General features: G+C 47.0%; 1 protein-coding gene across 1 annotated transcript in view; it reads right to left on the bottom strand.

Annotated features, from left to right (window-relative positions):
• The window catches only part of LOC100942001, an 85,857-nt gene that overhangs the window by 34,980 nt on the left and 39,231 nt on the right, over nt 1–11,646 (bottom strand). The window contains exons 13-15 of the mRNA XM_023516372.1: nt 7,753–8,001; nt 6,597–6,848; nt 1,583–1,856 (exon numbers count right to left, since the gene is read on the bottom strand). Of these exons, the coding sequence (XP_023372140.1) occupies nt 1,583–1,856; nt 6,597–6,848; nt 7,753–8,001 (775 nt within the window). The remainder of the gene's footprint in view (nt 1–1,582; nt 1,857–6,596; nt 6,849–7,752; nt 8,002–11,646) is intronic.

Raw genomic sequence — 11,646 nt, 5'->3', positions numbered from 1 at the left:
CCCGCCACCTCCGACATATGGGGCTGGCGCCGTACCCTTTTGAGCCACAGGCGCTGCTGCCCTCGAGTTTCATTTTTTTTTTTTTTTTTTTTAGAAATACTTAATTATCCATACATTGGGGGTCTTCATTGTCTGATCTCCCTCTAATAATCTTTTGCCTTTATTTCTTTGTCTTTGTACTTTGCTTTCTGTAATATTTTCTCAAACTGATTCTTCATTTAATGAACAGTTTTCAGAGGTATCCATTCTATTCTTACTGCTTCACATGTGGATTTCATTTCTAAATAGCTTTGGCATTTTCTCTGTTCTCCTGAGCTCTGCTACATCATTTTTTTGATCGTTTCTTACCATCTTATCATCTGTTCATTGAGTTACAACTGGTGATCAAGGACCTACTAGGTGGTGAACACCAAAGATGTCCTCAGTCTTAGAGATGAGGACTCAGGAGGGTCTGTTCTCATCAAGCTCATCTGCTGTTGGCATCGAAGGAGACAGACAAGAAACAGGAAAGAAAGAGGTTTTAGGTGTTGCTAAAAACAAGAAGGAAGAAACCCTAATAATAGGGTAGAAGAAGCAAGATGGCCGGAAGCATCTCTAGCTAGATTGGGCTCTGACTCTAGGGTCTAGGTCTCAGAATATTTATATTTATATTTTTAAATTTTAATTTTTTTCAGGGTAACAGATATATTTTATTCAGGAATAACAAAGAGAAAGTTTAGAGTACTTCCAAAGAGAGTTGGAAGTGGGTCCCTCTCATGAAGGAGAAACGGTGAGGGAGACTGAACATTTATATTTTTAAAATCATAATCTCTTTGCCCAATAATTTATACTGGGGGCATGTCTGACACACCAGACTCAAGAGTTTTCTATCTTACCATTTTCCTTCTCTGAGAAACAAATCTAACTTTCTCTCCCTACCAAGGAGTGAAACAGATGCAATTTTACTCCTAATATAACACCTTTTTCATGGTGACACAAGTAACCAAGGAGAGTTATGCACTTAATGATTTGTCTGTGTTTCCTAACTGTATGTCATATTTCAACAAAGATTTATAATATAATACTTTTAATGAATTAGAAGACGTGGGATCATGAAAACCCCAGAAGACTGAGGAGCTGGTTCCCAGGGAACAATTTCTCCTTTTCCGTTCACAACCTGCCTTCTCCAGACCTCCTACTGTGAGTGCTTGAACTGTTTGGGAACCTTCTGGAGAAATTAAGGTCTTGCTCAATGTTTGTCCCTATGTCTGTGCTTATAGCTAAGTTAATACGTAAGCATTCGTAAAGAAACAGGAGCTGCTTCTGTGTATCAGATTAAGAAGTCACGGGACTGAACATGCAAATCATAAAAAGAGAATTAAAAGAATGAAATCAACTGGTAAAAGCTAAGATCTACTGAGTTTTCTTAGGGATCTGTCCAAGCCAGGACTGGATGTGGACTGAGACCCCCAGCTGGCTGGCTCACTGAGAAGGGAGCCAAGAAGGGGATTTTTTTCAACTAGGGTAGGGAACTAAAAGGCACGCATTGACTTCTGAAGGGGTGGGGAGGAGGCTCCTGGCAAGAGCCCAGGGCTTACCAGAGATACCCAGTCTCACCAGCTTACTGCGCTGGGGACCGAGGCCATTGTCAGCTGTGCAGTAGTAGTTTCCAGAACTCTCTGTGGTCAAGGAGAGGTTGAAGGATGCTCTCCCTCCAGACGGGATTAAGCTGCTCCCCAGGTGGGCGTCCTCACGATAAAACTGGTACAGGATGGGTAGAGAACCTCTCTGGGCTTCACAGCCAAGTGTCACCAGGGCTCCCTCAAAAGCCTGGGCCCTGGCAGGGCTGATGGTGAGGACAGGATGAGATACAGGGACTGAGGGAGAGAAAAAATTAGTCAAAAATGGCTTCTGGCTCTCACAGCAGGTTTTGATGCATGACCAATATGCCTGCCCTGTCTCTGCTGTCCGTGGGTCCACAGGGTGGCCTGGCAGCATCCTGGGCTTCTCTGCCAGCTCTCTTCTGTCCCTCATGCTGACTATCTCCAGTCTGTTCCTTCCTCACTAGACCTCTAGTCTCTTCTCTTTCCCCGACTCTTTTGCAGAGGAAATGACACTTTCAAGAGGAAATCCCTTAACTTGCAGACCTGCACCCTTATCCACACCAGCTCCTTGCTATTTCCCTCCACCCTGCAACCTTGAAAGAGCTGTCTGTCACCTGCCGAAGTCACTGGAGTCTTCTCAGCCCCTGTCTCTATTTCTTCCTTCACTTCGGTGGGCCCTGGGGCTTTGTCTTTGACCCTTTTTCTTTCCAGATTGACATACATTTCCAGCTGTACCCAGACTGACCCTCTTGATTTGTAGGGAGAAAACTGAGTTAGCAGCAGCCTAGAAGACTTGTCTGCAGGCTGTCTCCAAGGCCAGCCAGGACCTGTGTTCTTCTGACCCCTGACCAGTGATGAATCACACTGTCTCTTTAAAAGCAAGCCTGGAGTTACCATGAGTGGAGGGAATGACACAGAGCCCCAAAGATGCCGTTCTCCTCATTGCCACAACTACCTAACAGCTTTGAGGGCAGGATGGTGGCGTGACATGGTAAAGAAGGTGATGTAGTGTGGGGTTCATAGTTACATCCATCACTACACCTCCAGAGTTACATTTCTGGAGTAACTGTGATGTTGCTACCTGTCTCTATATCCCACGTGGATTTGCACATTGGTTCTTATCCATGACTAACTCTTAAGTGGCATAACAGATACCTCTGTATCCCGGGGAAAGAGAAATGATTTGGAAGCTACTGAGAATAATAGGTCGATTGGCACCTCAAGTATCTGGGGTTCCAGAGGAAAGAGGAAAATAATAATTATTAAGTTCTACAGAAGGTGGGCACAAGGGTGGGGTGGGGAGGAGGAGAGACAGAGAGAGAAAAGAGAGAGGTAGGTATGCTTCAGAGACATTCAGAGTGTGATGGTAACTGGCTGGTAGAAGTATGAGTTCATGAGAGATGTCATTTGCTCTCATTGTTGGAGGCCAACAGGGACCTGGAGATGGCCTGGGGGAAGAAGCAGGAAGCAGGCAAGAGAGCAAAGATTTGTCCAGTGCCAGCAAGAAAAAGACCCAATCCAGGAATAGCTGGGTTTCCGGCGATTATCAGAATGAAGAACTGAGTGTTGTCTAACTGCGTAATGCTGAGCTCTAGCATTACTTTTTGGCCAGAGATTGCTGATTTTCACAGCATTTAGACCCTGAAAATTTTTCATAGCTAAGTTAGGAGAGTTTTGGTCGGACTGTGTATTTTCCTATTAATGATTCACTCTAAGGGACTTCTGTGTTCCTGACAGCAGTCATAGAAAAGAGTTCAGAGCTGCGAGGCAGAAGCAATGAGCGTGTCAGGAGGCCATGTAAGCCCAGAGCCTGTGGTTTGTGCAGATGGAGTCTCTAGGTGGGGAAGGGCGGAAGGACACTCTCTGACCCAGCTGTGAGCTCGCTTCTATTGGAAAGTGTCCTCTCTTTGCTGACTGGGACCCCAGTCTATTTTCTCAACACAGGAGTCATTTCTAGAATGCTGTGTGGGCAGAGAGAGGATGAGGGGTGCTCCCTCTTTCTAGGGGCCCTAGGTCTTCAGCATTTCAGCCTTACATTAAAACTGATACGGGACTGGGGAGAAGATCCCCAATATCACACTGAAGTTCTACCTTGTTCTCCACAGTGTCCTGTGCCCTGAGAGCCTGATTGTGAGGAAGGCAAATGTCACTGGGAATAAAAGAGAAAAGAGGGTGGCCAAGGAGGGTCCCCACACATCGTAAAATTAAAGGGGCTTGTCAGGAAACATGGCCCCAGGTCAGCTCCTGTTATAACATCCTATTTGTTCTGGCTTTACTTCCAAGAGATATTTCACTTACCTCAGAAGACATTTGTAAATATGAAGAGTGTGGACATGGGCCAAATCTCTGAGTGTTTTTTCGCATCTCCACTTTTAAGCATTTCCAAAAGCTCCCACTGTCCCAGCCCCTTCTGTTCCTAACTCCTTCCTGCTGGCCTCTGGTAGGCTCTTCAGAGCACTGGACCATTGGTAATTGTCAGTCTTGGTTCCCACCCGAGGACCACATGGTCTTCACTAAAGACCACTACATGCAGCGAGATAACCCACTCCCCAGGAGACCCCTGACAGAGTGCACCTTTCACCTCGATGGTCACTGAGTTGCTGCGGAGACTGGCGGTGCGTTTGTTCCTTACTTCACAGAAATACTCCCCAGCATGGCTGCTTTTCATCATCAAGATCTGGAATTCTGCTCTTGAGGCCATCCAAATCCTTTTCTCATTCGGGTTTTTTAATCTTCTATACCAAGAGACTGTGGTCCCTGGGCCTCCATCTGCTGAGCAGGTGAACGATAGATCCTGACCTTCAAATATGGACTTGGAAGCTTGGAGAGGGTGTGTTTGAAAGTTGGTGACAACTCCTGAATGAATAAAAATGACAGATGAAACTTATGGTAGATAGGGGGTCTATGGATGGAGAAAAGTCACAGGATGGGCAGGGCTAAATCTGCTGCTCTCATGTGGAAAGTTGGACCTGGGTGGAACTGGCTTGTCCTTGGGAATAGAGAGGAAAGTGTGGGGAGGCTCTGGTGATCCCCCCAGGGAACCCTTCCAGGGACCCCCCCCAGGGAACCCCCTAGCTAGGGAAACTCTCTACTCCCCAATGTCTCATGGAATGTCTGGGATAAGGCACAGAGGCAGCCCTGCCTGGCCTCCCTTCATGGGCTGCCCATCCACTGATGGAGCAGGGGCAGTCATTCCAGATGATGTTCAGTGCTCAGCAGTTGGGGAAGGTGGACTGAGGGAGTGGTGATGGGGACAGGGAGCCTTGGCATCAAAGGTGATTGTCCTGGGGCCACAGGGATTGCAGGGGCTATTTGGAAATGAACCTGGCATGTGCAGTAAACTTGCCCTTGAGTGGGAACTTCTTAATCCCTCTAGTGTGTTAGTTAAATAGTCAAAGGAGGTGGAGCCAGGACAGCCCCACCAAGCCGGATAGTCTGTGATGAAAGCAGCCCATATCCTGCAAGGGTATGGTTTTTCACAATGATGTTGCCCTAGGACAGTGTCTTTCTGAGTCATCCTTAGGTCTTGAATTATCTTGAAGATAATTGAACAGAGGGCAGAAGGGCCTGAGGTTGAGCTTTTACCAATTGTGCTGAAGGACAGCCCATGCTAGAAATGATTGTGTTGCAACTACGGTAACACTCTCTCTATCTTCTCTGAATTGTCCTTCCTTAAACCAATGAACTAAGAAATACCTGTTTCCTGTAACTGTAGAACATAAGATTAATAAAACTTAGTCAATTTAGAAGAAACAGAGTCATAGAATCTTTTTTGCTTTATGGTTTTCTTTTTATTTTGGCCCAGGAATGGGAGTAAATTTAAGGAGAATGCTCCCAATTTTACTCTCTTCACAGAGGAAGGTGTGCAACCCAGACTACATTCCTTCCTAATGGACAAATAAATTCTTATGAGACTGACCAAATTTAATCCAGGGGAGCAATTAGCCATACGTTAGCAGCCATGCTTGAGGACCTACAAAATTTTAGAAACTTAGGAAAAAGTGATAGAGGGTACAACACCACCCCTAATGACATCAAGTTGGAGTGATTTGTTCCCCATGCTACTGTTCCTTGGCTTCTTGTTCTTAGGCACTGTGCTCTGATGCCTGGCATCTCAGGAGCCTGACCATGTGGCCAAGCAGAAGCCCACCCAGTCGGAGGGCTGTGCCACAGCCCACACCTATGCCTATCGGCCTAGTAGAGAAAAAATGGTATCTGGGAAGAGAGCCTTCTGAGAGAAAAGAAGGCTCTAATGGTATTGTGAGAAGAAACAAACTCATGTCTCTTCTCCTGTAGTTTCCTGGCTCTACTCCTTTAGACATCCCCCAAAGTTGGGGGTCTCCTGTCTCATAGCTCTCGTTCTCACAGGCCTTAGAAGCTCTTGGCATGTGGGGTGGCAGCCCCCACTGAAAGGCAGGTCTGCCCGGCTCATCCACCCTAGCCCTGACAGACCTCAGAGCCCAATGACACTCTGCATGTATATCTGGGATCTCCAGCTCTCCATTGTGATGCTGGGCTTCTTCGTCCCTGACATGTACCAGTAGGACCCTGAATCTTCTACCCATAGGGCAGGAACTGTGGTCTCTGAGGAGCTGCACCAGCCAGATCCCAGTGTCTAACTATATCTGAAGAAGCAGAAACAGAGCTGGACCTCTGACTTCTGTGGGTCTGCCATCTTGTTCTCACAGGTCAGGGTCCCTGGGCTCCTGTCTGTGGGCCAGGAGGGGCTGTCAGCACAGGACAAGGAAACAGTTCTAGAGAGAATAATTGCAATAGTTCCAGAGCAATAGGGGACCCTTGCCTCAGCACCAACAAGCAGAGCACACGGAGGCAGGCATGGGAAGATGCCTTGACTCCTGGCACCCTTTTGCCCATGGCACTAGTACACTTTCTCTGGCCCTTGCAGGAATGTACCCTGAGTGATCCAACCCACCTCTTTCTTCCTGTTCTGCTTCTGTGACCCAGGAGCCCTCCTTTTGACCAACCCACTTCAAAAAATAATGAAGCCTTTACTTTTGACTTGAACTTGGAGTTTGACTGTGTTGGAAGTAAGGTAGAGACCTTCCGTATATCCAGTGCAGTAATAGTCACCATTGTCCTCCAGACGCGCACGATCAATAGTAAAGGCAGAGCTTCTCTCAAGGTGTTTCAGGCATTGACCATCCTTGTAAATAGTGTACAGTGATCCTTTGGCCCTTGTCTGGCACCTCAGGACCACTTGGTCTCCTTCAGACACAGAGAGAGGAGCCTGCAGGATCAGCGGGTCTACAGGGAAACACAAGCCCAGTTAATTTGGTTCACCCCATACCTCCCACTTACACTTTTTGTTATTATTCCAAGTAGCTTTTGTAGAGGAGGCTTGTAGAAATAATTGTTAAAATAATCTCATTTCTTTTTCTAATTTTAAAATAAACATGTGTGCCTGGAAAAAAGTAGAAATGTAGGTAAAACCCATCTATCATCCCACCACCCGTATTTTGACACATGTGTTTCTAGTTTTCTCTTCCATGTTCATGTATTTGAGAGACTGTGTATATATTTTTTTCTTTTTATGGGATTTGGATATAATTCATAGATTTGACAATTTCTTTTTTACTTACTATGCTATGAACAATTCCATATGTCATTAATTGTATCATTAAATCTGATTTTCAATGGCTGCTAAATTTTCTTTCAATGTCAGTAATGTTATTTATGTAATGAGTCTTCCCTTCTTGGTCCTTTAGGGCCCTCCCTTTTAGGTGATGTATTTCTATGATGGTTTCAGTAGGTAAATTCTTAAGAGGGGAATTGTTAAGTCAAAGAGCACAAGCATTTTATTTGTTCCTTGCTACTCCACATCATCCTTATTCATGAAATGAAAGGGTTTTAGAACTAGATGGTTGACAATCACATCCCTGTCAATACTTCAGATCACTTCTCATTGGGCTGAATGAGTTTTATCCGGATAAGTTAAATCTTCTTAAATGTTATGTTCAAACTTAAGAAGCTAATTCTGTTCCCTATCTGGTGGTATCCTGAGCTTTTTCACTCTCTCCTTGTCTGTCTGACCACAGTGTGGATAAAATTGTTCACTCAAGAGTTGGCAGCAGTGAATGACAGACACAGCTGGAGGAGAACATGACTGGAATTGGTTTCTAAAGTTTCCATTCCCCTCACTTGCTCTCACCTGAGGAAAAGACCAGGTGCACAGCGTTACTTGGGGGTGAGCCTCCGATCTGGCAACTGTACTCTCCAGATTCACGGACCTTGAAGGTGTTTCTTTGGGTTTCTATTTTGTTACTAGAATAGCGATGTTCCCATTTTGTTTTCTGTGGTGCATAGTGGCGAATCCCATTGCAAGTCAGAGTCACTATGTCCCCTTGGAAGACAGTGGTCCACGGAGGTTGGAGGGAAATCACAGGTTTGCCTGCAGTTGCTGAGAAGAGAAATGGGTCAGAGGAGGAGCCTCCAGGCTCAGGCACAGGGGTGGGCGTGGGACAGACTGGAGGCTTTTGAGGACCTTGAGGAGGCCTCTGAGAGGGTCTCTGCTGGCTCATGCTGTGAGTCAGCCAGGGTGCTCACTTCACCTGAGGGCCAACTTGCTCAGGGGGTGGCAGAGGGTAATACCAGCAGGGATTCACTGTCAGACATCACCTGCTACTTGGCCTGTCATGGAAGTGGATCTATCCTAGAGAAAATTGCCCCTGTCCTGCCCTTCTGTCATGCTCCTAAATTCATAAGAACTTCCAAAGGTGTCGTTAAAATCACAAGTTTGCACTTTTCCTGAAAGAATAAACCATACTGGTTCAAAGGTATTGAGCTATCTCCGTTATTCACAAATTGAACTTCTTATTCTTCTCTCTCCCTTCTCATTATGGGACTTGACTAGTCTAAATAAAAAAGAATAAATTATATTATCATACATTTGGCATTGGGCAACTTATCTAATACCTTCGAATTTAAATGAAGATTCAAATGCCCAGGACAATCCCATCATAGCTAACTGTGGTAGAGCAAGGAATGAACATGTCATTTGCCAGCATCTAGAGGTGACCTAGACAAGGGTCAACTGGGGCTGCTGATTTTAGGAGAGGGGATGTGGGAAATTGCTGTTCATAGTCTTCAAGTATCCACTCTGACCCAGAAAACTGGCACCAAGAGCTAGGACTGCCTGCCTGTGCGCTAACTTGTCCTCTCCCATCTCCCTGTCTGCACGTTTCACCCTTGTAAGGGCCCAGGTGTTGGATGGTCCTCTGCTCCCTACAGCTCTCCCAGGTATTTCACTCCATAGCTGTAGATGATGAAGCATTCCTGCTGGGACCACCACAGGAGGGGTTTCCTGGCTTACTGATTGGGAAAGGATGTTGGCCTGAGCCCAGCATGTTTGCCATGGAGGTAAGAATGTCATGCCTGGCTCAAGGGGGTCCATTTGCAATAGAGGGAAATGCAGGGCCTTGCAAAGGCTGGGAGCTGCTTGAGCATTCCCCTCCTCACCCAGTGAGGATCAACAGGTGACCAGGAGGCTCTCTTGCCTTTGGGCAATGCCAATAGACCAGGTGACACTTTCACACCTCTGCTGACCTTGACAAGAAAGCAGGAGATATTAGAGACCCCAGGTGACTATCATGAATGTTCCCTACTTATTATGGAGGTGCTCTTATCCAGAAACAAGAGGGAACAAAAGAAAGGAGAACTCACCCCACTGTCCACTGACAGGAGCTGCAAAAAAATTAACAGCCAGAGATGAGCACAGATTACAAATTTTGTGACTTTTCAAAGTTAATGTCTATTTTTTCCTCATCTATTTATTGTTTCTTCCATTAAAAATTCAGCAAAAATCTAATAATTATTTAATATCTATCTATCTAAATATATGTACTAAGACAGTGTGATTGGACTTCTAAGATGAACTTGAGACATGGTCTCTGCTGTCAGGGAGTTGACAGACACACCATAAAATTCATGTAATTATAGCACAGGGGGAGGGCAGTAATGGACACACACAGGGGGTATCTTGGTGCAGAAGGGATACCCAGAGTGTGAGGGTATGTGTTGAAGAGGGTGGGAGGACCATGGAAGGTGATGCTTGAGAAAACTGTGAGACACAGGAGACGGCAGGTGAAAGTTAGTGTTTGTGTGTGGCAGGAGGTGATAGGGAGGGCAGTCAAGGCAGAGAGGCACAGAGTAAGAAAACAACACTGGTGTTCAGGAGTTGGGGAGTCTGGAAGACAGGGAATGGTGGGAGAAATAGGATTAAAGAGGCCAGTGGGGCCCAAGTAAGTGGCTCTGATTTTACTGTAAAAGCCACTGGGAGCTATGGAAAAATTTCAAGGAAAGTGATGACAAGACTTAAAACATAGGTGGAGGTCTCTGTCAGTGGGCCCAGGTGTGGGGAGCAGGCTGTGTGGGTGGTAGGGCCCCCACAGTCTGGGAAATGCTCAGGGAGTGACCCCCCACCACTTCTCCTCCTCTAACAACATTCTTACCACCTGTCAGAAGTTATGCAGCCCATGCACACTTGTTATCAGCAAGCAGTTTTTCCCCTTTAAGGATGATCTTGAGGGGTGGAGCCAAGATGGCAGACTGCAGCCAGCTTTTTACAGAAGCTCCCATCCAGAAGGAGGCTTGAGGGACAGAAGTTTAGCAAGTTGGCTGATGGTTTGGAGCAGAGCCAAGAGAGAAGATTGAAGAGCACACTTCAACCTTCCTGAGGCAAGCTGCAACCCCAAAAATACAACCAAAAGGTACAAAATCCACCACCAAGCAGACGGGAGTCCCCTCCCCCACAACAAGAGCTCGCAGTTTACTTCATGCAAACAAGTGAGCAGAGTTTAAACTTCCTCCCACTCTATCCCACGGGAGAGACCCCCTAAAAACTGGACCTCCTACCCCTGCTGGCATGCCACGGCACCCTCTGGCCAGGCATAAAACTGTAAAACTGTATAAAACTGTATATATTCTCCACCTGCAACATTGAACTCCGAGGAGTCCTCACCCACCCACTCCGAGGTCTGGAGGTTTGTTACCTATGGAATCCAGATTCTTGGGCATCTTGTTGAGAGAAGTGGAGGGGGAAAGGGCTGGTGCTATTCTGTGCTGACTGTGGCACAGGCGTGAGGAGAAGAAAATCGGCTCAGGGGACGATACAGCAGCAGGGGCATCCTGAGCTGCAAACTGACACCATTCCAGCCCCATCTCTCTGGGCAAACAGAGAGATTCCAGACAGCAGCCACAGGCAAAATGCAGATAACTTTCATAAGTAAAGCACCAGCCCTCAGGGTCTAATACACCTGAGACAAAGGAAGTGGGTGGGTGGAGGCTAGAATTGACACCTGAGTGTAAACTGCTATTTGTCTGCTGCCCAGAGCTGAATGCAACCTCTGATTTACAGAGAAATCTAGCTGGAGAGAAGCCTAATTTGAACACGCAAGGCCCCCCTGCCAAACTCAGATTTCTGGCTGATTTTGCCAGTTGTAAACCCCAGGAGCAGTGGCCTACTGGAGTGAATAGGGTCACAGACCTGGGAAATTACTAGTGACTGGGTGCAAGGTAGGGAAGGAGGTATTAACCTTCCCAGACTAACCCATTTTCCAGATGGATCCCTTTGCCCTCACGGAGTGGGGCGGGCCCAAAACTGCTTGCTAGAGTGGCACGCTTCACAGGCAGCAGAGGAGATCCCTGCCCCAGGTTCCTGCTCTGGGCAGGCCCAGAACTGCTTGCTAGTCCCATGGGCATCCCGCAGGCAGTGGCAGAGGAGTCCTCTGTTCCAGGTAGACCCAAAACAGCTTGCTAGAGACACACACACCCCATGGGGGCCAGGGGAGGAGTTCCCCGCTCCAGGCACCCAAGCTGGGTGGGCCTAGAACTGCGTGCTAGAGCCACATGTGCCCTGCAGGTGGTAATGGAGGGATCTACCACTCTGGGCAGGCCCAGAACTGTTTGCTAGAGCCACGTATGTCCCACAGACGGAGGTGGAGAAGTTCCCTGCTATGGGCTCCCGCGCTGGGAGGGCACAGATGGGCTTGCTAGTGCCACACATGTCCAATGGGTGATAGTGAAGGAGTCCTCCACTCCCCCCCCC

The sequence above is a fragment of the Otolemur garnettii genome, unplaced genomic scaffold (assembly GCF_000181295.1).
Source record: "Otolemur garnettii isolate 467f Iridium unplaced genomic scaffold, OtoGar3 scaffold00091, whole genome shotgun sequence".
NCBI classification, from domain to species: Eukaryota; Metazoa; Chordata; class Mammalia; order Primates; family Galagidae; genus Otolemur; species Otolemur garnettii.
The sequence above is the reverse complement of the archived record's forward strand: the minus strand, read 5'-3'. Positions and strand labels throughout refer to the sequence as shown.